Raw genomic sequence first — 25,696 nt, 5'->3', positions numbered from 1 at the left:
CCCCCACCCACTGCCCCTCTAGTAACTTAATTAAAGTGAGATTTGGAGCTGGAACTTAAACAAAGATTCATCATTATATTAATAGCTTTCTAAGACATTTAAACCTAACAGTTACTGAACACATAGTGTGCCAAGCCTCTGCAGAATACTTACCATGTTATCGGTTAATGCAGTTCTCATTACTCTATAAATTATATGTGCAACAAGGTGGTATTATGTCAGACTCTGGGCATGCAGAAATTAAATCTCTGGTGAATCTCTGTGTACAGTGAGTGAACATCTGGAGTTAGAATAGATAGAGACCAAACATATTTCATATATCACACATAACTATGGATATGGGGAAACAAATCATCAGAAAGCAAAACTATATAGTGGTTTTAAAACATGTTCTCAAGTTCTCTGACACTCAAATGGAAAGGTGAGGTCTCTACCAACTCCTTTTGAATTTGGCTTATCTGGAACTAATAGAAAGGAGAGGAAACGACACTGTGGTCTTTCTAAGGCTAATCCCTATAAGGCAGTGCAATTTGGGTCCTACTTGCTGGAACACCTGCCCTTGGAGCCTTGAGCGCACATGGAAAAAGTCTAACCACAGAGTCACCAGGCTGTGAGGCCAGGCGACACTGAGAAGCCACAAGCAGGTGCTTCGGCTGACAGTTTTTGTCTTTGCAGTCTCCTGAATTAGGCACCAGATATATGAACGAACAAAGATTCCAGGTGACTCTAGTTCCCAAACACTGAGCCGTTCTGCAGAATTTGTGTATCAGCAACACATCACTCCTGCTCTGCCCTTTTAGATACTGACCACACAATCTGTGAGTATAATAAAGTAGTCGTCTTATCTTGATAAAATTTGGGGTAATCTGTTATGCAGTAACAGCAACTGGAACAATGCTGTTTAATAATTTTAACGATAGTCATAATGATAAGATATGCCTCTGACAGCAGAGATTCTTTAACTGTAACAGACCATTACCAAAAAGGACTTGAAAATATATTTTAGTGTTCAATATAGAGAATAAAATACATGGGCAATCAATTAATATTTCATTTATGGATTTCAAGCACATAATGAATGAATGAGTGGGATGAAGGTAAAATGATCTAAATCTGTGCTGTTCATGGTAGCTAGTCCCTAGCCCCATGTGGCTATTGATTAAATTGAGATGTGTCTAAATGTGAAATACACACCAATTTGAAAACTTATTATGAAAAGAGATGTAAAAAAAAAACCCCACTGATAATTTACATTGATTAACCACTCAAACACTATTTTGGACACTGTCTCAATAGTGTTTATATTGATTACCCATTGAAATGATAAAATTTGGCTAGTGGGTTAAATAAAATATCTCACAAAGTAATTTTCACCTGTGTCTTTTATTTATTATTGTTACTTTGGCTCCAAGAAAATTTAAAATTTAACTGTGTTTCGAGTGACATATTTATTGGACAGAACTAGCTTAAACTATTATTCTTTCTTAAACTATTAGATACTTACTAAATAAAGAAATAGAATAGAATCTAATTAATCGTCCTCATCTTGCCATAACTTCCTGCAATAATGAAAAGCAAGAAGACTGATTTTGGTTTTCCTAATGACTTCTATAACCCAAGTCACTAATATGTGAATTTTAATTGCTATCACTCTAAAATAGGGACAACAACAACAAAAAAGACTTGGTTTTAGAAACACACAGTAAAGCTAATGGAGTCACATTAGATACTGAATTTTATTAAAGCAAAGATGCTTTATTTACTATTTCTTTGTAACTATTTAAAATTCTCATTATTTTAAATTCTTTAATTTTACACTAAATAGCATGAATCAAAACTTTTCACATGTTTTATTTTCTCATTAACTTTAAATTTCTTTTCTCTCCACTCTGACCTCTTACCAATGGAACTGATTTATATTTTCCTAGATTTTCACATCTCTGAAACCAGAGATCAGAGTGATAAAAATGTGATAAAATGATCTTTAAATGGAATCGAAATATCTTAGGCACTGTTAAAAAACATATTAACATTTCAAACATAAGAAGATCTCAAGATTTTAGTTAAATTGTGGAAGTTTTTCTTTGAATGTTAAAATAGCTGTGCACATACAAATTAGTATACATTTTCGCCTTTCTACCCCTCATCAAAACCCACGCACTCTAACTGCAGGCTGACTTCTTTTTTCCGGCAAACTGGGGCTTCCCTTTACCACTTGCCATCCGTTCCTCTGTCACTCTTAATTCCAGACTTCACTCTATCTGCCAGGCTGCTTGAGAGCTGCCACGGGTTTCATCTTAAAAGCCTGACATTTAGCCTTTTCTTCTCAGCTTCAGTCAATCAACTATTTGAACTTTGTGAATGTACCTTGCAAAATAGGTGGATAGTGTCAACCTGACTAAAAACTGTGAGATTGACTGTTTCCTTCCCTCGAGAAGTGTGTAATTATGCCAAATGCAACTGTTGGCTTGCTTGTCTGATGGCCTTTCCATCATGCGCTCTCCTCAGAAAGCCCTGAACACTGTCAGATAACAGCTGTGTGAAGCGGTCGGTGTCACCTCTGGGAAAACACCTGTCAGCTTCCATGTACAGTCAAAAGTTCAGTGAACAAGAAGACAGTCAAGGAGGTGGAATTACAAAAAGAGAAATAGATGCTGGTAGACCAGAAATCAGATTGGCCAGGAGTTCTGCCAATGACCAACAGTCGTTATGTTCTAGAACGGTATAAAAATCTGACTGAGATTTACAAATTCAAGTGCCTTCAGGAGCCAGGCAGGTAAAATGTATTTGTATTATTACTGCTACTAGTACTGTGAAAATCGTTGCTGGCTTGCTATATGCCAGGTATTATGTTAGGCAATATACAATATATTCATTTAACCTTCACACAAATGCTATGAGGGAGACACCATGATTCTCTACATTTTACAGATAAATAAACTAAAGCACTGAGTAATGTGCCCAAGGTCACACAGTAAACAAATGCGGGATTCAATTTCGAGCTGTCTACTACCAGAGACAGTGGCCTTAATCTCAAGCCATACTGCTCTTGGGAGTGGGGACACCTATGTAACCTGGAGAGCAAATGTATTACCTGAAGGCATTCAATTCTGATTACAAGAAGCAAATGCATCTGCAGTCCAATTCAGCTACTGATTTATCTACCATCACAGGCAAAATACAAGTTGGCACAATTTTTTCTAAATTCCAGCCATGTGTTCTCATGTAATTTCAAATAAACATAAACATCTAGCTGTGCAACTAAATTTTACTGACAGTAATCAAAATGCATGCTTTCAAAAGTATTTCCTATAGTTATAACTACTTTACAGTATTCCTTAATCTTTAAATTCATTTCGTGTTTTATGCATAGTTCTCAGGTAAAGAAGAAATTAACAAAGATTTTATGGCTTACGTAAATAAAGTTTCTCTCTTCTTCAGTCTAAAATGAAAGTTTTAATGAGTCTTTTTTTCAAACCAACAAATAAATGATCGAAGAAAAAAATATACTGATTGTTGCTGATGGTATGTTATTTTATGATCAAATCTATGCCTGTGACACTTTACTTTTAATATTAACTATTGGATAAACTATTATGAAATATTCTTCTTTTTTATAATTAAGGCAGGGTGTGATAGGATAATCATTTACTTTGCATCCAGTATTTTGATTTCCAAAACCTGTAGTCATCAAAGTTGAAGCTGCCTTCAGTTACTTGCTGTCTCAGAAGCAAGATTGCTGACATAACTTCTCGTAATTTTTTTATTCACTTAATTTTCTAGTATGGACTCTTGGATATGCAAGAGAGAATTCTCGCCCATCATCTTGACCTGATTAATAAATAAAGAAGGGAATGTTCAAGTCTGTGTGCATTATGGCACAAATTGATGTACCTGTGCATTTACACCCAGCTTCTGCTGTATCAGCAAGACAAATACCCAAAGAATGATCCTTTATTGACTGAACCATCCTCCCCCATCTTGTGAGGAAGAATACTTTCCATGCTGCATTAGACAATTATTGACCAGTACTAATGTCTAAAAATGTAAAGTAAATTGCCTCATGGAAAAATGTATTCTCAAACTAAACGAAAGCAAAAACAATTGTACCCCTTCTGGGATTCTACGGAAAGAAGCCAGCCTTTCAAACTATCTTTAGTTACATTTTAAAGGAGTTCAAACATTTTTTAAATATTTATTTATTTCTTTATTTATTTATTTGAGAGAGAGAGTGAGAGTAGGGGAGGGGCAGACAGAGATGGAGACACAGAATCTGAAGCAGGCTCCAAGCTCTGAGCTGTCAGCATAGAGCCTGATGCGGGGCTCAAACTCACCAGTCTTGGTGAGATCATGACCTGGGCCGAAGTTGGACGCTTAACCGACCGAGCCGCCCAGGCATCCCCTTTTTAAAGGAGTTTTAAGGGGAGCCTGAGTGGCTCAGTCGGTTAAGTGTCCGACTTCGGCTCAGGTCATGATCTTGCAGATCGTGAGTTCAGGCCCCGCATCGGGCTCTGTGCTGACAGCTCAGAGCCTGGAGCCTGTTTCAGATTCTGTGTCTCCCTGTCTCTCTGGCCCTTCCCCTCTCGAGGTCTGTCTCTCTCACTCTCTGTCTCTCAAAAATAAAAATAAACATTAAAAAGAATTAAAAAAAAATAAAGTTGTTTTAAAATGAACTTTTCGTGTTTCATATAAAGGCATATATTTCAAATACAATATTTTGTATTTATATTTGATTATAAACAAACAGACACCTGTATTTAATTTTGACTTATAAATAAAAAAGAAACAGACATACATGAGATTTCAATGGGAGATTCAGTAACAAAATAAATAGAAATACTTTGAATAGAAAAGACTTTTAATTTCAATTGTAAAATAAGAATATAATGTCATTATTATAAACCACAGTCATTTTTTTTCTTTTTCATTCACAAATCTGAGGTTGAAGACCTCTACATAATGAAGGGAGTGAAATGAAAATTAAAAAAAAAAACCCTGTTATGACTATTGTGATACTGGGTGAAAATGGCCAGAATTTTCTTCATTCCTGAAACTTTTATATGTCACATAAATAAGGGTTCAATTACGGACACAAAAGAGAAGAATATGATGAGAATTCTCTTTTTTAATTTTTTTAATGTTTATTTATTCTTGAGGGGGGGGGAGAGAGAGAATAGAGGAGGGGCAGAGAGAGAGAGAGAGAGAGAGAGAGAGAGAGACAGAATCCAAAGCAGGCTGAACTGTCAGCACAGAGCCCAACACAGGGCTTGAACTCACAAACAGCGAGATCATGACCTCAGTAGAAGTCTGATGCTTAAGGGACTGAGCCACCCAGGTGGCCCCATGATTAGAATTCTTAATCAACTTTAGTCTGATGACAAAACAATGGAGACAAACCCAAAAATTTAGATTTGATGATGGTTTAAAAATGCAAGATAAAGCATCATTTATTCCCATTTTCAGCCATGACAGAGTTACTAAAATCACCTTGCCCTAAAACCTGAACAATGTATGTGAAACAAACACGTTCAGACATTTAACAGCAGAAAACACAGGACAGAATACCCAGAAAAGGAAATGTGAAGTGAACTGGCTTTCTGCCAGGAGGCACTTGCTAGATCATTGCATAGGAAAGGTAGGCAAAGGATGCAGCTGAGCAGAGAGAGCAGGCTTTTTGAGTTGAGGAGGCAGAGATGTATGCGGGAGAGAATGGAGGTGGTTGGGATATCTAAGCATTGGAGAAAGACATCCAGAAGTCTGCAAAGGGTTTGCATGAGGTTGTTGGCCATTCTAATGGGTGTGTAGTAAGTATCTCATTGTTGTTTCAAGTTGCACTTCCCTGATGATCACATATGACTTCGGTGAAGTGTTCGTTAAGGTCTCTGGCCATTTTTTAATGAGGTTGTTTGTTTTCAGGATGGACTTCAAAAGAGAGATTACAAACAAGCTAAATATTTAAAGGAAAACATGAATATAATGAAGGGGAAATGAAAGGTATATTAAAAAGCCAAAGTGAACTTCTTTGGATTAAAAACCACAGTATCAGAAGTGAAGAACTTAATGGATGGAATTAATAGCTGACTGGAGACTACCTCCAAATTGATCATGGAAGACACAGCAGTATCAAATAGCCAAATTGAATCACAGAGAAAAATAAATGGAAAAAAAATTACAAGTACTTCAGAACCCTGATAAAAAATATCAAGATGTTTAAAATACATAAATTGGTGTTTAAGACAGAAGGGGAAAGCAGAAAGTATATTTGAAAAATATTCTAAATTTAATGGAACCAATAAACCTGTCAAAATCCTAAGCCAGATAAATTAAAAGATAGCCATACCAAAGCATATCCTAATCAAACTGCTGAAAACCAATGAAAAAGAGAAACTTTTAAAAGCAACTTGATGAGAGAAGACTTTTTGTTTTATTTGCACATAGGAGCAAAGATCATCATAGCCTTTTCATCAGAAAATGTAATTAGAAATCAATGGAATGACATTTTGAAAGAGCAGTAAAAAACCTGTCAAGCTAAAAATTCTATATCCAGCAAAATTGTCCTTCCAGCTAAAAATTCTCTATCCAGCAAAACTGTCCTTCAAGAATAAAGACAAAGTATTCAGACAACCAGCAGCCAAGAGATTGATTGCCAGCATATCTGCATGATGATTTTCAGTAGAAAGAAAAGGTCACCAGAAGGAAACCTGGGTCTACATATGGAAACAAAGAACACTGGAAATGGTAAATATGTGGATAAATACAAGATATTTGCCAATTTTTAAATTTCTTAATTGTGTGAAGCAAAACGTTTAAAACAAAAATATTACTAATATATGATGAGTTAATAATATATGTAAAGTGTAACATTAAAAAATAGCTAAATAAGGACAATAAGCGACATAGTGAGATTTGAAGGTAGATTTTTGGTGGTCCTACAAAGATAGGGTCTATGTTAAGTGTTGGTCCTGCTTTGTCCCAGAAATCCTGTTTTATGCCTTTCAAACTGACATAATTATTGAATAGAACACTCTTTCACTCTCAAAGGAGCCCTAGTTTTTAAAGAATATATTATATGATATCTCTAATGAAGTGAGACAATGTGCCAATATTTATGCCATAAATACTGGTTTAGAGCAATAGGTAAATCTGATGCCTGAGAATCTTCTAGGGAGCCTGTTAAAAATAGAGCTGTCTCCCCTCCCTCAACACTCTCCCCAATCCTAGTAAATCTGGGGCAGGACTTAGGCCTTTAAAAATTTAACATATTATTTGAAACAACTCAAATTTTGAGAATCCTCTATTGTAAAAAAAAAAAAAACAATAGCAAACCAATAGCAAACACCAATGTAAACATCTTGTGCAAAAATTAACACACTTTACCGCTACAAGGCTTTCAAGGGATCCTTATGGCCTAAGTGTTTCTTTCTAATACTCTGTGTAGCCCAGAAAGATCTTGGAAGGCCTTTTTAACTAAATCACTAACAGACCTCTTAGTCCTATGGAAGTCATGAAGAAAAAAGTGAGGGCAAGTAATACTGTAGTTCATTTTTTATGCTGATAATTTGAATTACTCTAAGATGTGATTATGTCCATATTCAATGAAAATGAAGAATGGAAAGAAGTTGTTCTATGAGACGGGAGAAATTTAAAAAGGAACTGTAAATAAGACAGTCATATTCAGATATATGAACATAGTCACTTTGAAAAACCTAACATAATCACAGACTTAAGAGTATATTGGTTGTGTAAAACAGCATTAACTCTCTTATTTTATTTTATTTTGTTTTATTTTACTTTACTTTTAAAAAATGTTTAATATATCAAAAGGCCTGCTTTAATGACATGCTAGTGCCACCTTAAAATAATCCCAATAACCCATCAGGAACATGCTCAAGTTGACCAGCCAACTCTTATTTCTAAGAGAGAAAATCCACCAAGAGAGGAAATCCTAACCTAATCCCAGAGTAAGTAACCCATCCCCCCACCCCAGAACTCAGCTACCTCAAAGAAAAAGCTCTCCCCCTCCCTTCACAAATACTATGCTCTGTCCAGATAGCTACGCCTATTGGACAAACACACCTGATTAAAAGGAAACAGTGGTTATGTCTCCCCACCTCCTCCCCACTAATGTACTAGACAGCTTCAGTAACAGGGAAAAAAGGGGGGGATGTAAAAAGATTAAGAACTTGACCCTTCTATCCTGGTCAAAAGAAAGCAAGAGATGTTAACTGGGCATGAGGAATAAAAAAAGACCTTGATATTCTGACCTTTGAGTTACAGCTATTAGGACAGTCAAGAGAGGGGCAAACACAGAGGCAGGATGGAGAATTAGGGGTTTGATGGCTGCAAGTCTAGTCCACTAAGTTTTTGTACTGGAAGTGTTCATCGCCAGTTTCAACGAGAAGACACATGCGGATGAGGGCTCCTGTCACCAAAAAGAGGTCACAGTTGGCAGAGGGGCGATGGTCTTCAAAGTAACCTTTCTCCTGGCCGACAGTCCAGGGAATGTGGATGCTAGCACCTCGGTTGGCCACGCTGGCAGAAAAGTCATTAATGTTGGAGGTTTTGTGGAATCCCATTAGGCGCTGGGCATTATCCAGGCCCCCCTTGGGATCATAGGCTTAGATGTGGTACTGGTGCCGCTTGCTCAGTTTCTCGATGGACTCCTCAATGTACTTCAGACCATTCTCCTCTCTCATGGCCTTGGTGCTGAAGTCGGTGTGGCAGCCGGCACCATTGCAATTCCCAGGAATGCGCTTAGGATCGAAGGTTCCTATCACTCCAAAGTCTTCACATACACGATGCAAGATGAAACAGGCCATCCAGAGATGATCTCCCACGTCGGTTCCTTCACAGTGTCCTATCTTGAATCCCATTGGGCAGGCATGACCTCAGCATTTGTCCCACCAATCTTGATGCTGGTGTACAAGCAGGCCTGGTAGTGAGCCTCCACAATGTCCCATGCCACAGTAGTGTATGGACCTTGGGGCCCAGGGAAGCCGTTGGAAGACCAACCAAAAGGGGGCCCACCTGTGCCCATGAGAGTATATTCCTGCTCCATTCCAAACCAGGTGTGCTGATTGCTCACCATGTCCAATATCTGTTTACAGGTATGCCTTAAATTGGTCTCTGCAGGCTTTCGGTTGTACTTGAAGACTTCACAGAACACCAGCTGTTTGGGGTCCTTGCAGAAAGGGTCCCGAAATATGGCAGCAGGAACAAGATACATGTCAGTGTTGGAGCCTTCAAACTGAAAAGTACTAAAGCCATCAAAATTCCACTGAGGCAACTCTTCTATATACTTGGGTTGACTTTCCAAGGTCCAGGTCTTGCAGCGCAGGCCTTCTCCAGCACCATCAATCCAAATGTACATAGCTTGGACTTTCTCGCCCTGAGGCAGGGACATGTACACCTGCTTGATGCCTTTGTTCATGTGGGGACTCGCAGAGGTGGCCATGGTGGAAGCTGTTCTGGGCTGCGAGCAGGCAGCAGGGCGGGTGGGCTGCGAGAGTGAGGTGTGGCGAGAAGAGGAGGCTGGGTGTACTGCTTAGACGCTCTGCTCTTCTCCCATTCTCAGCTCTCTCTTATTTTATTTATTTTTTTACTTTTTTAACGTTTATTCATTTTTTTGAGAAACAGAATGAGTGGGGGAGGGACAGAGACAGAGAGAGGGAGACACAGAATCTGAAATAGGCTCCAGGCTCTGAGCTGTCAGCACAGAGCCCAATACAGAGCTTGAACCCACAAACTGTTAGATCATGACCTGAGCCAAAGTCAGATGCTCAACCGACTGAGCCACCCAGGTGCCCCATTAACTCTCTTCTTGTAAAGAGATGAGGAAACTGAGGCTTAGTGAGTTTCAATAATTTAAATAACTCATTCAAAAAATAATAATTCTTGGTTCTAGAAAAAAATTATTTTGTTGCCTGGCTCTTATTTCAGTTTTTTTTCAATGTTTATTCATTTATTTTGAGAGAGAGTGACAGCTGAGTGGGGTAGCAACAGAGAGAGAGGGAGAGAGAGAATCCCAAGCAGCCTCCATGCTGCCAGCACAGAGCCTGACCTGGGGCTCTATCTCATGAACCAGGAGATCATGACTTAAGTTGAAATCAAGAGTTGGATGCTTAATCAACTGAGCTACCCAGGCACCCCTCAGTTTATTTTTAATCCCATATTACCCAGTAAAGTTTGGATTATTTACTCTCAAGATGTACTGTCCAAGTCTGCCCCTTCAATAACTTGGATAATTGAACCTTAAAAGTCTGCGACCATATGAAAAAAATCATATGAGTATGAAATCTCAGTTACATTATTTCTGAATAGACATCCAGAGGGTCAAAATATGCTTTTATAGTACATGAATAAAATGGCTAAGGAAAGCAAAAGTGCCTACTGCTATATAATACATATGATGTACATGAAACCAAAAAGTAAATAGCTCTAGCATACATAAAGAAATTTTTAAAATCTTTGGTTTTGCCATAGCTTTCTAAAATCTTTAACCATTCACTGTTTAAATTCAGTTTCTAATTTGGGAACATATCTTACTCTTTGAGATTGTTTGTTTCTTTTGTAGTCCATACCCTGCCCCATCACTTTTTCATAGTGTAAATATTTTTGGGAGTTTGTCAGTTTTTTGTTCCAATGCAGCGAAATATCATCAGGACATAGTTTAATGTTGCAGAAGCACTTTCTCTGAAAAAGGTAAAGAATAAAGTGTATAGAATGAGAAAGTATGAAATTTTCTATGCAATTCAAGATCATCATTCTTTCTTCTAAAGACATCCAAATGGCCTACGGTCTAATGGCCTCTAGGAAAAAATACACACCATAATACTTCCATTATGGATGGATACTAGTAGCCAAATGACTGAACTTTTGCTTGACCTAATTCAAATGAATTGGTTTTGTGTTCAACATATTAAAGCACAAGGCAATTAATCCCTTTCTTCTTAAGTTACTGGAGGGGGGGATGGGATAAAGAAAAGAAGGAAACTAACAGTTTTGTGCTGCTATATTTACTTTATACAAATTATTTTATTTAATCTTAATAATCCTTTGAGGTAGTGGTAATACCACATTTTACAGATGAGGAAATTGAGGCAGCTCAGAATGGTTATGTAAATCGCTCAACATTCAGTATGAATAAATAGCAAAGTTAAACTTTGAATCCAAATTAATGTGACTCTTAATCATTTCAGTGCACAATCTGGAAATAAGGCCTACTCAATAGTAACTTCAGGAAAATTCAGTAATTTGTCCTTAGAAGTAGCTGTGATATTTTCTAAGTATTTTCTGGGTATTAAAAAAAAAACACCTAGTCATAATCACTGCATGGTTTGCGTCAATGGAGCCCAAAATACCTGCTCCTGCAAATCACTTTACCTTCCAGAACTTCCCGAATCTGCCCAAACTTGATCTCTTTTATAGCATTTGTATTTCCTGAGAGATTACTGCTGCCTATGCCCAACCTTCTGGCTGAGTCAGACAATGCCCATTTCATGCTGGGAAGCTCAGGCTGCCTGTAGACATGATACCTATGGCTAGAATTCAGTCTCTAGCAATGTCCCATAGCAAACCAGAGATGTTTCTTAAAAGGAGCGTAATTATTTTTAGAAGATGGAACACATATATAGTCCAAAACCTAGAGGTCCGCTTGCTAAAAGTTCCATTCAGCAATCCTCTTTGCCATGGACACTTGAAGTATCATTATTGGATCTGCTACATCATGAGCTCTTTGTGGCAGGGAAATTTAAACTGCACCCTGAACTTGCTGTGGAGCCTTCTCTTTTTCTGGTCCCCACTCAACACTAGCAGCCTGTCACTTTGTAAATGGGTCAAAATTACACAAATGTGGTGTATGTAAATGTTCCACACCCTTTTGAAGAGGGAGTAGAGGGAGATTTCTGATGGGTACTTTCACCAGTGGTGGAAAAGAACCTTATTTCTTCCTCAAGGGGACTTGGCCTCCCCTTTAATCAAGGAACTCTGGATCTGTGAATTGACATAGGTCTGGAAATGGAGTGAGAAGCCATGGCTCACCATTGTGGAGACTTGAGTCAGGTTTATGGCTACCAGACCTAGAGCTTTTTCAGTTACACAGACCAAGTGATATTCTCCTAGTCTGCCCATTTATTTTGCTAGGGACATGATAATCAATTACTACCTCCAAAGATCTCCAGGGGCGAAGGTATTCTGATGGCCTGTGGGTCTCTGCTGCCCTTTAAAATAGATGTTTCTACCTGTCTTTGGCAACTAAATGCTGCCACAGGATCCTGCTACTCTGAGATCCTATAATGCCCACTGAGATCAGGGTACCCATTTTAACAGTAGTGTGCTAGGTTGCATAATGTCTTCCCTTCCTCCCTGCAAAGATGTCCACATCTTAATATCAGAAATCTGTGAATATATTACATTACATAGTAAAATAGACCTTGTAGATATAGTTAAGGATCTTGAGATGGACAGATTATCCTGGATTGTCTGGGTAGGTCCAATGTAATCATAAGGGTCTTTTTAAGACATAGACAGGAGGTCAGAGGAAAGAGCTACTACACTGTGTGTTGAATATAAAGAAAGGGACCATGAGCTGTCTCTAGAAGCTGAAAGAGACAAGAAGCAGATTTTCTTCTGGAAAAAGGAAGCAGCCCTGCCAACATCCTGGGTTTAGCCCTGTGAGACTTATTTCAGACTTCTGACTTCCAGAAATATAGTAGAATAAATTTATGTTGTTTTAAATTACTAAATCTCTGACAATTTGTTATAGCAGCAATGGTAAACTAATACAGATATCACCCTATAAAATAGTGCTTCTCAACCAGGATTAATTTTGTTCCCTCTAGGGAACAATCCACAATATCTGGAGGAATTTTTGATTGTCATGATTCAGGGGAGGGTAATGCTGGCATCTGGAGGGTAGAGATCAGTTCATCCTGCAATTCACAGAAAAGTCCCTCAAAACAAAGAATTATCCTCTCCAAAATGTCAATAGTACTAGATTAAAAATTCCTGCCCTGCATCATGCATGACCGTGAAAGGCAAGTAACCGCAAAGTTTTTCAAGAATGTAGGTGTTCCCTCACTAATATATTTTTCAATGCCTCACTGAGGGCAATGTCTTTCAGACCTTCTCATGAAGCATAGTTGCACACAATAAATCCAGTCCAACGTTTCTTCTTCTTTTTTTTTTAATGTTTATTTATTTTTGGGAGAGACAGAGATAGAATGCGAGTGGGTTAGGAGCAGCGAGAGAGGGAGACACAGAATCTGAAGCAGGCTCCAGGCTCCGAGCTATCAGCACAGAACCCGATGTGGGGCTCGAACTCATGAGATGTGAGATCATGACCTGAACTAAAGTCAGACGCTCAACCGACTGAGCCACCCAGGCGCCCCCCAGTCCAACATTACTAAATCTCTAAGTCTTTGGTTTCCTTCCTCCATATCATACTGAAGTAGCATGTCAGCTTCGTTAACTATAGGCTACTGTCATGGAGTCTAACTTTAAGCCAACGAACCACATAATCCTTCAGAACCATCTCCTACTGCACCAGCTAGTCCATTTAAAAACAGAATCTCCTTAATTGCTCCCATGACAAAAAATAAATGCTATCATGTGATGTAATAGATATGTTACCTAACACAATGTGAGTATCATATTGCATGTAACAAGTCAATGTTTTACACCTTAAAGTTATACAATGTTATATGTCAACTATATTTCAATAAAAATATTAAAAAAAATGTAATTACCTCCCCAACCCTGAATCTCCAACAAATATACCCTTATCAATGAATTCAGCTAGATTTGGGTTTTTATTTCATTTGCCTTGGTCTAACATCCATAGACTCCTTTCCCATTCATTCCTTAGGTTTCAGTCAACATATTTGCAAAGACTTGGAATTCTTTCACGTGTAAGCTATTTCTTCCCGGGTAATTTTTATGTACCCATCCCTCTTGGAACATGATGAGATTTGATCTTAGTTACAGTTATAGGAAGTTTTGGCATCCTCCTTCCACATGTTCACCCCAGATAAGGTTATCATAAGATTATCAAGCAGAAGGCTAGTCTCAGATACTGGAAGGAAAGCTACTTCTAATGGGATGGGAGTCTCAAAGTGATCTGGAGGCTCAAGAGTGTCAGTGTCATCAGCATTCAACAACACACGTACCCATCCCAAGATTCAGAGTCCCATTCTTGATCAGTTAATGCCCTCCCTTTCATATGACAAATCTGCTGAGACTGAATTCAGTGAGCATTGTAATACAGATTTTCAGCAATATCAACCCTGCAGTTTCCAGAAATAAGATCTTAGTTTAGGGCTATATGGAACCTCTCTGATTCTCAGGTAGTGATTTAAGTTGAGAGTTAACGGGTCTGAGCTTGTCATTTTCTCCTTGCTATTTCTCAAGTACACTCAAAAGAACCCATCCCACACCACAATCCTTGCAGTCATCCTCACAGTCAGATTGGCCGCATGCAGTTCCACATGGGCTCCCAAGGCCCATCACAATCAACTACAGGCATTCACTCATGCATTAACTGCATACATATTTATTGAGATTTATTCTTTACTAGTTCTTTTTCTGGGAGTTGTTAAAGATTCTAACAACTTACCAGAATGTTTAATGTGTTCAATAAAAATTTTAGAACAGACTATTATTAAACAGATCTTTCTTCAACCCTTAATAATCTCTTATAATGCATTTGTATTTGTAACACTTATAAAATGTTTTTGTATACAGCCTAATCTTACTTAATCATAGGAATCTTCTTTAGAAACTATCATGAGTTGGGGTGTCTAGGTGGCTCAGTCGACTAAGCATCTGACTCTTGATTTCAGCTCAGGTGATGATGTTGTGGTTGTGAGATTGAGCCCTGAATGTGGAGCCTGCTTAAGATTCTCTCTCTTTCCCTCTGCCCCTCCCCCTCTAAAAAAAAAAACAACAAGGAGAAAAAGAAACTAGCATGAGTTTAGTAAGACTAAATAATACTAAAATAAATATTTCCTGTTTTGATACTAGACATGGTACATAAGTTAAATGATACTGATCTTACAATTCTTTATTTTGGCAAGGTATTTCATAAATTTTCCTATGCCAGCCACATAGGCAACTTAGAGAAACCAAACTTACAGGTTGGTGGATTTACAAGTCTTTGAAATTCTGCACTCAAGCAGTATTAATTATTTTATCATCATCTACATATATAATTTGTATAGGCCTGGAGAGAGATCTTCTAGGATATAACTTAACACTGTCCCATTCATTAGTCACCAGAAGGTAGGTGGCTGGAGTCTGGGAGAGGTCGCTAATAGAAAATAGAATACAAATTTTAAAAGACATTTTTAAAGAGAGATCATAGAACAAAACTAACAAAATGAACATCAGCAGTGAAAAAATATAAAGCCTTGATTTTACATTCAGATAAGTAAATTGCATTAACACAGTATGAAAGAGCACTTGCCTAATTGTATTTTATATGAAAAACACTTTAATATTTTTTGATTGAAAAATCATTACAATGTAAAATAAAAGCACTCCTAAGTAAGACATCCATTAAACTTGGATTGCATTAATATAAATGTGATAAATTACAGGTTGAAAGGTTTAGGTCCCAGGAACACCTTCCCTTCTAAGTTCAGACAATAATTGAAAAAGTCTATATATTTAAAGTCCTCACTGTTTACAAAAAGTAACCAAAAATTTGGGGAGAAACCAGGAAAGGACAAGAAGGGAAACAATAAAAGGTTTAAAAACCATTCAAGAGAAAAATGTCGAAGGGCTTGGACTATTAGCAGAGAAAAACAAACAAACAAACAGACAAACAAACAAACAAAAACAACTGGGAGAATGACAGCAGTGTTCATCCATTTGGATGGACATTAAATGGATAAAGTGTTAGGCTTCTCTAAAGATGCAGATGGTGAGTTTAGGACTGTAGTAAACATCACAAAAATACAGAATTAAGTTTAGTCCAAAGATATATTCCACAATAATAATAGTCACTCTTGAAAGTGTTCAAAAGAAGCCAAATTACCATTTGTAACAGATACTATAAAGGGGCATTTGTATTTGTATAATGGGTATAAGATTGGGCTGTGGATATCTATGGCCTCTTGCTTTCTAAGATTCATTATTCTGAGTACATAGAGCACCTGCTAAAAGGAGATTTATAGCAAGAGATGATAGAGAAAGGCAGAACTACTTAACTTATATCTTTGGACCACTTTTTTCATCAAATATATTGACCTTAAGGCTGGAATTGATAGAACAAACATGGTTAGAAGACTTAAATCTGACAGAGGTAAGACAACTGTAAAATAATGCCCAGTCACCTGAAATTAGTTTATGTAATGACATTTTTTCTTTTTGTTTCATATAGATATATCTTCAACTTTTCCAGGAAAATTTTCAAAAACACTTGCACATACATGTCAAAATCTAGGAACTTCTGAATTCATACTTAAATCTTTTTATATTGTTAAACTTATGGCCTTCAACGTAAAAATAAAAAACAAGCAATTAACATAACATTTGGCAAAATCTATAGTAAAGTATATCTCCCAAATATATATAGAATCATGCTATTAAAATAAGCAACAGATTTATAATATCATAAGCCTTGAAAATGAAATAATAGAGAAGCATCCCTTTAAATTATTATCTTTAACCACAGTTTGAGGAAAAGCTTTATTTCTAGCAAAGCAATTTCCTGTACATAAAAACAACACAGAAAAGATCTAAGTTCACCACAACATATTGACCGCTGGGAATTAGGAGAAAAAAAAAATTACTCAATTTAATCACTCAGGTTTTGCTTACACTAAATGCTTTAAATCTGTCCCAAACTACTGGTGTTTCTAAGATAAAGCACAGAGTTTTCCCTTAGGTTCCTCTGCACAAAATTGTTCCAAGAGAGTTGGATTAAATACAGAAAGAGTATACTCATCCATATGCTTAACTATTTAAAAGATATCAAATTAAACGCATAATTATATTAATCATATGTAATTTTTTTTCATTTCTAATATCCATTTCTATGAGATTATACTTAAGTTTTACATTTTAAGTGACTCAAGTTTGTTAATATCTGTGTGGGGTTGCTAGATAAAGTTGCTGTCATAATTATGATAACAATGGAGCAAGGAAAGCTTTCTGTTTATCCACTAGGCCCCATCCTTACCCCCAAACCCTTCCATGTGGTTAGGTGATCTATTGCAAATTTGTGGGTCAATAGATATGTTCAACATTCTTAGGTTTTCTCCAATAAAGACATCTCTTCTTGTCCTTTTTTTTTTAAGTTTATTTTTCTGAGAGAGAGAGAGAGAGATGAGTGTGCCTACATGAGTAGGGGAAGGGCAGAAAGAGAGTCCTGAGTGGGCTCCACCCTGTCAGTGCAGAGCCTGACGTGGGGCTTGAAGCCACAAACCCTAAGATCATGACCTAAGCTGAAATCAAGAGTTGGAAGCTTAACAAACTGAGCCACCCAGACGCCCCTTCTTGTCTGTTTTTTGAGATATACATCTCCTGAAGTGAACTAGTGCCAAGACATGATGTGACCTTGACACAATTCTGCCAGAGGAATTTCCTATCCTTTTGGGACTGTGGCCTTGGAGAAACTGACTAAGCAGCTGGAAGGAGCAGAAACTCAGACTTGAGAATGCAGACTGACTCAGATCATTCACCATTGAACCATGATTCCCATTTTATAGCTGAGGAAATTGAGGCGTATATGAGGAAACTGTGATCATCTATTGTTACATCACATTGGCATGCATAGTCTATTTCCCGAGAACCTCTTTTATGAATTAAATGTAGTCTGTTAACTAGCCAAGTAAACCTTAGAAGACTTATATCTAGAATATTAACAATCACATAGAATAACAAGCTACCATTTTTTAAGATTTTACTTTTAAGTAATCTCTACATACAACATGGGGCTTGAACCTACAGCCCTGAGATCAAGAGTCGCTTGCTCTACTGACTCAGCCAGCCAAGCACATCACAGGCTACCATTTGAAAAGAAAATTTGAACTAGTCCATGAAAAATTTAGGATCATTTTTCAGATGTGCTCAAAGTAAACTTTCCAATGTATATTCAAAGATTCCAGCTACAAATATGAGAAATTATCTTTTGCAGACAAGTCATCTGATAACTTGCACTTCTAAAAATAGGAATTTTTTATTTTCTTTTTCATATTAACGATGACTGATGAAAATATTTGCTTCTGCTCCAGAAGCCAAACAATATGAAACCCCAAATTACCAGACAAGCTTTAAAAATATAGTGAAAACAATGTTCATCATGAATTCATAGTTTTATAATTTTGAAGATGTAAGTGATTATTAAATATTAAATGGCACTGATAGTAACATTGATGCTAAACATTCGCCTCTACTGTCAATGTAGAAGAAATTTAAGTAACTCTAACACAACCCTCTGACTCTTGAAATTAAATCTTCCTGTGTGATATTTCTGTCCTACTCAGGAAAACTGAATTTTTACCTGCTGCTCTTGGGGGCATTTGTTTGATTGTTCGTTTGTTTGTTTTTCTTGTGAGCCTATTTTCTTTTTTGTTTTTCTTTTTTTTATTTAAAAAAAATCTTTTTTTTTAACATTTATTCATTTTTGAGAGTGAGAGAGACAGAGCACGAGTAGGGGAGGGGCAGAAAGAGAGGGAGACAGAATCTGAAGCAGGCTCCAGGCTCTGAGCTGTTAACACAGAGCCTGATGCAGGGCTCAAACCTATGGACTGCGAGATCATGACTTGAGCTGAAGTCAGACGCTTAACCGACTGAGCCACGCAGGTGACCTGAGCCTATTTTCTTATGAGAGAATCAAGTCAAGATGCTATAGAAATAATCTGCACTTTCTGTTCCCAAGTTCTAATAATGTACCAGCTGGCAAGGTACTTGTCCCCCACTGAAGGCATTAGGAAGTTTCTTGGCTACAAGGTCGCTGTTTTCCTGTCCTTGGAACCAGGAGAGATCCAGCTCCCCTGTGTAGTTCATCTGTTATAAATGCATCATCGGGTAGGTACTCCTAGGATTACCCACGGACCAGTGACTGCAATTCCATTCCAGAGGCCACACTTCTCAGTGCGCCAAACTCTTTCCAGGCAGGCATTCAGACTCTCACATCCCAAGGACTCTGCCATAAACCACAGGTTCCTATTTTGCACATATGGTGATTACGGCCTGTGTCCAAGGCTTCTCTGCAGGGTATCCCCAGTGTCTGGTCACCTCAAGAGATTAGCATAATACTTCTCTAACTACAATGTGCACAAAAATTACCCAGAGATTTTATTAAAATACAGATTCTGATTCAGTAGGTATCTATTTGAACCCATGTGTCTCCCAGGTAAGGTAGATGTTTCTGGTCTGCAGACCACATGTATAACAAGGAGTTAAGTTAAAGTAATTAGTAGTGATTTATAAAGACAAAAGTGGCAAGGAGGTCTCTACTTGGTCTCTACCTTCTTCCTAAGTTTCCTTCTGCAACTCTTTAAGTGCCCTGCCTGCCTATGTCCCTCCACAAGGAGTAAGGTCTCTGGGTCACAAGTCTTGCTCACAGGTGCATGGTGGTCAATATCAAAGCTGAATACCTGAGAACCTTGCCTATGAATTTCCTGTTAACCACCATTCGCCCACTTGCCAGATCCCTAATTACCACAGGTTGGGATTCTTTTTTTTTGTTTTTCTCCATAACATTTTGATATTATTCTTGGCTTCTTCAACTCCATTCTCCACTGCAGTTCTAGGTACTGACCTCTACAAATTTGCATAACCTGTCCTGATTGTTTGGGCCACATCTTAATATAAAACAGTAAGTTGACTTAGCATGCTGGTGCTGCCGTGGACATTTCAAGTAAGATGATCGACACGGACGCCTCAAGTATTTACCTACTTGTTTTTTAAAACAAAAAGTGTTACAAAACTAAATAGTTAGCTGATAATCAATGCTATTTATCCTCTAAATATTGCTATATCCCAAAGCCTAGAATGTTCTCACATTCTAGAACAAATAGTTTGATTCCTTTCATCAACAAATGTATACTGGAAATATATTATGTGTCAAGTACTCTACAAAGTGATTATGATTTAACAGTCAGCAAGACAGGCATTGCTAGCAACAGTCTTTTTTTTTTTTTTACATTTATTTATTTTTGAGAAACAGAGTGAGACAAAGCATGAGCAGGGGAGGGGCAGAGAGAGAAGGAGACACACAACCTGAAGCAGGCTGCAGGCTCTGAGCAAGCGGTCAGCTCAGAGTCTGATGCAGCACTTCACCCACCAACTGTGAGATCATGATGAGCTGAAGTCGGACGCTCAACCGACTGAGCCATCCAGGTGCCCCAGCTAGCAATAGTCTTAATAGTCAGTATTGATTAGAGAGATTCAGAAATGTATTTTACCAGATTAACAGAATTCACTCAATTATATAATATGCATATAAATAGACTTTTGTTAAAGAGCACGTAAAGAAATTGCATAATTCTTCCTGCTTTGGAATGATTTGTAGATTACATTAGTATAAGTGTATTAGCAGAAATAGTAAATTGGTGAATCTGGAGTATATGTGCTGGTCATATGTTGTCATATGGATGAAATAGGTTTTACTTCTGTTTTTGATGCCGTTAAAAATGGAGCACGTCAATGTCAGTGCTGAAGATAATTACAAGGGGGCAGAAAAGGCTGAGCAAGTTTTAACCCTGATGGTCAGCTATAGCTAACTCTCTTCATACAAGTGACACTGCAATGAGTAAAACCACAGGCAAGTAAAATAAATGTCTACCATAATAGCTGGTGAACTTTCCTCTGGTGGAAGGAAATGGGCAAATTTGGGGGACCTGAAAAGGGGCCTTAGGAGAAGGCACAGAGGGTAAATATTGGTGCTGCCGAGGACTTGGGACTTGCAGAGCCTCTTGAGCACCATATGTGCCTGCGATGTCTCCTGTAGGTAAAGTTGTGAAGGCACAAACCAAATATGTCAGAATGGCCTTCCTTGTTCTGTCTTTCTGCTCTGCTATATTACTGAACTCTGCTGCTGAGAGATGGTACATACAGCTCATTCCCTTGGTGGCTTTTCTGAGTTGGTGGGAGTCACAGACAACGGTGCCAGGAGCAGTTTTTTTACTGTTCTCCTTGCCTTTGCCTTTGGGGGTCAAGCCATTTGGGGCGGGGCCATAACATGTAAGTCAGAGAATCACTGGTGTATGTCATTGTGAAGCTTACAGTCTAAAACTCATACGATGTCTTTAGACATCCATATTGTAAACACCTGAGTTATTGCTAGGTCTAAAGGATGTCAAAATTACATTATACCTGCACCAGGAATGCAATATGTAAAGCCAACACCAGAAAATATATAAAATGATACTTTTCTTTCATACTGCATGATTTGATTTCTAATAATCAAATAGGAGACAATAAAAAAATAGGACTAGTAGGTCAAAATGCAAACAAAGCTAAGGAAATGACCATGAGCAATCTTCTACAGGGCTTCTACTGAACATTAAATAACAAGTTATATCAGTTTTCTAAAATTGCCCAATTGATCAAAACCTAAACAAGGGTCACTCAAATGGAACTCTTCTAGGATGACTTTGTAAGAAAAGAAGCCTATTGAACTGAACAATGATGCAGAAATAGCTAATACTTTTTGAATGCTCACTATGCACCAGTACCTAGCTAACTGTTTTACATGCGCATGACAGGTAATTTTTAGATTCACCATTTTGCATATACAAGGAAGCAGACTTAGAGGCATACGGTTCATGAAGTCACATGACTAGTAAGTGGTGTGGTCAAGATTTTAATCCAACAGGGATTCAGGTGTGGCTACTGAGTTTTCACATTTAATCACTAATGTAAGCAGAGTAGATTAACAAATACTTGTAAGTTATATTGGACTGTAGCCTCTGAAGCTTGGCATAGCTGTGGGTCCCTGTGAAATGTCAGTAGACAAAACCACCTTACATACTGAAATCAGAGAACCACCGTTGGGGGAAAATCTGAAAGGCCTAGTAGAAAATATTTCATAGATACAGGCTTCAATACTTCAAAGTACTTGGAGGATTTTCTAATGACCTTAACAACATAGTTCCTTTAGCCATGAGCTTTGCAAAGAGAAACACAGAACGAAACACAATTTATATTTGCTAATGTCGTTTCTTTACTAGAGCCCATTACCTAGACATTATTCTTTCCATATTCTTTAACTACTCATACACACCTGGTTCTGTTTTAAAAATTAGATTAGCTGACACTCATTTATCTTTAACTCTGGTATTTTCAGTGAGAGGTTTTCATTATATTTTTCACAGCACTGCCATTTACTGAAGAAAAAATGCAATAGCATGCAGTCTTAAATCCTGCTACGGTCAGGTCCTTGGTTTAAGAAGGATTAGATTTCCAGAGATTGACATTAATTGACACAATTCTTGATCTACTTACTGATCTATGTGTTCAATAAAGACTTACTACAAAAAGAAAGGCAGAATCTTCTGAAAAATACAGAAAAACTTGCTATCGCACTTAAACCAAGAGATGATACCTTTGCTTTACAGGCACAAAATGTGGCAGGAAGGATTTAGTAATACAGAGATCCAGAGAATGAGAACAGCTAACTGATAAAAACCAACAGTTTTGAATCTAAAAGTTTTCAGACTGAGTTGAAACCGTCTCTTAGAATGTCTTTCCCCAATCAGACAAGCAGGGTGCTGGACTGCTTCTCTGTAACAGAACCCCTAGGCATCTGTGCCTATGATCTCTTCTCTTCTTGACTTTGAAATCCGCCCTCCAGTCTCAGTTGCCACAGATACAATATTTACCCTAATCCGAATTAACGGAACCAAAATTTTTTTGAATGTTGAGTAAGCAGTGAGTCTCTCAGGAAAAGATAACTCTGTCAAAGAAACACACTACATTCAGGGGAAGAAAAGCATTGCTACAAACGCTAATTATAATTAAGAAACTGAAATAGCAATGAAGAAAGGAATGAATGGTGATGATGGATTCCTTAATAAAAGTATCATTATACCCCATGCTATGGTGCTGCTGTTGTATCATTCCTTCAGAATCTGTTATGTATCTATAAATTTATCTATGGCACTAGACAGTTTGTGCCTTTTGCTGCTGTTATTATTATTGTTATTATTATTATTTGTTGTTGCTGCTTGCTATTATTCAGCATCTGTTCTACCTCCTTTTGGTAATTTCTTCTTTTGAGAAATTGCCTCTTCTCCTCTTGTTGTAGCTTAGCGGTAGCTTTATTCAAGGTGTATTGCCCTTCTCTACCCGGAGGTAGAGGGGTAACAAAACTTAGCATGTGGACACTCTCTCTTTAGAACCTGAATTGTGCATAAGAATGAAAACTGCAAATGTGCCCCCATGAGTCTAGAAAGCAGTCATACTTTTTACACTTTGGAGCCATTTTGGGTTTATCATTTTCCATGCCTGGTTCTCCAATCCTTTCATGGTTGCAGTAAGCGCTCACATAGCTGTTCAATAAATTCTGTTTTTGCTTAAGTTAGTTATATTTCTCTCTGGCAACTTAAAAAACCCAAATACCTTGCTCACATGTGACTGGAGTTCAGTGTTCTCATTATGCCTCTACAACTCCCTTTAAACTTATCACCCACCCCTGTTTGTCTCCCCGCTGTCTCCTTCCCCTCGCCCCCAACTTCTTGCCCCTTCATAGCTGATCTGTGTTAGCTCCCTGTCCTGACCTGATTTTATCTATTTTAAATCTTGACCTTAGTCTGGTCACATCCTGAAATACCTAACTTTTTCCCTACCTTATATTCTGAAATCAGATGTCATTATCATTAACAGTATTTTTATCAGCCAGATATTTGCCTTATTACTCTTTATTCAGTAATTATATACTAAGTTTTCCCATTCTATTATATTACTCTTAATGCTCTCATTATTAACAATAGTCTAATCTAATAAGCTAACGCCAAAATCATTTACATGAAAAATGAATCAGCATGAACAGCAAATTTAATTCCATCAGAAATAAGTATTTTCCAAACTGCTGATGGGTTATAACAAAGGCTAGGTTAATGGCTTCGTAATTTTAAAAATAAATAAAGGACAAAAAGAGTCTCATGTCTGCCTTTTGAGATTATCCTTAAATTTCATGGTTGTATAAGGAGGTTCAATAAAATTCTTATTTGCTTCTAAAAAAACTCCATGCCTACTTCCATAAGTACAATTGTTCCTATATGTCTTTATATTGTGCATTTGTTTGATTTCAAAATAATTCTTACATTAAATACTTATAAACTTGCTACAAAAAACACTTCATGCAAATTACTAATATGAAAATTAAAAAATACTGTTTTATCACCTTTTCACCAAATATAAAAAAATATGGCTCAGTAATTCCAACAAAAATGTTAGATGAAGAACTACAGGAATGAGTACAAAGTGCTATTCTGGGTCTCTGTTAATGAACATTAAATTATTTTTCAGGAAAAAAAAGATGATAATTATGTGGAAATGTGATTAATGTTTAGTGGGATTTTATTATGTTACTTAGGGCCTAAAGTTACTGTTGATTGCTATTGTGTTCCTTCACAGTGTTAGTCCAATGCAGAGGGTTAAGGCTAGTGACCTTCAAAGGGAAGAGAATGATGTGTTTCAGGGGCACTGAACTCAAAGCATAGTACACCAAGGGCAAAAATCAGAAAGCGCTAAAAGTAATTACAGAGGACAATCCTCACTGAAATTTACAGCACAGGTTGAAAAACTATATCCATAGTACCTAATTATCTCTGTAGGAGAACTTTCATCTCCAGCGACCAGAAATTTTAAATTCAAATTTTAGTATATATAGGTCAACATAAACCCAGGAAAAAAAACCCTGATAATTGCAAAACTGGGAAATAAATTAAACTCATAGAAGTGATTTCAGCCAACAGAAATAGTGCAGAAGTCAGGCTAACAGAAATAGCAACTATCATTCCAAAACAAATTTTTAAAAACTTTCTTAAATGTAATACAAGAAATGCTCTAATCTACCACTAAAAGAAAAGCCCATAAACAAAATAACAAGATCAGTTCACAATTAGTGACTTTTCACCTTTTAAATGTCAGTTTTGCAGAGTCCATATCTTTTCACAAGGAAACAACAGCCTCAAATGAATCATAAAGGTCAGTTGAAAGAAGAGAAAAAGGATTTGACGCATTTTTTCAATAGAAAAAGGTTTGGATCATTTGCAACCAAAGGGGATTTGGCCAGGAACACAGGTGCATTGGCTGGATTAATTTCAAGAAAGAGATTTCTATGCATGAAATTTCTGTATCTAGTATCATTTTGAAAAACAGTTTAAAATGAACACACCAAGAGTCTGGGGTATTTTATTCACAAAAATGCTCAAGTATTCCAGTAACAACCTGCACTATTCCAGGGAGAAGAGGAGGTTGTAATTATATGGTTAACAATATGATCCAGTGTAGGCATGTATCATTCTTATTCACACAGAGAATGCATACGCTCTAAGAATATATTTACTAATTATAGATTGTGATGTAAAGTGATCACAGTGATACAAAAGAAGTCACAAGAGTCCTTTTATTCCTCAGCCTTGACACTTTCCCCCTCTGCTTTCAGACTCTTATCCTTCTATCCGGTAAGTACCGATTGCTCTGGGTCCACCCCAGGCCTGTACAATCATGGAGAAATTTACCT

General features: G+C 37.4%; 2 protein-coding genes across 5 annotated transcripts in view; both read right to left on the bottom strand.

Annotated features, from left to right (window-relative positions):
- Nucleotides 1–25,696, bottom strand: part of RALYL (RALY RNA binding protein like) — a 710,067-nt gene that overhangs the window by 332,877 nt on the left and 351,494 nt on the right. The window lies entirely within an intron of this gene.
- On the bottom strand, nt 8,349–9,474 carry LOC102953598 (glutamine synthetase-like). Its single transcript, XM_042973605.1, is given in 2 exon segments — nt 8,349–8,869; nt 8,872–9,474. Coding segments are annotated over 2 exon segments (1,104 nt in total). The 5' UTR covers nt 9,455–9,474.

The sequence above is a fragment of the Panthera tigris genome, chromosome F2, assembly GCF_018350195.1.
Source record: "Panthera tigris isolate Pti1 chromosome F2, P.tigris_Pti1_mat1.1, whole genome shotgun sequence".
NCBI lineage: Eukaryota > Metazoa > Chordata > Mammalia > Carnivora > Felidae > Panthera > Panthera tigris.
The sequence above is the reverse complement of the archived record's forward strand: the minus strand, read 5'-3'. Positions and strand labels throughout refer to the sequence as shown.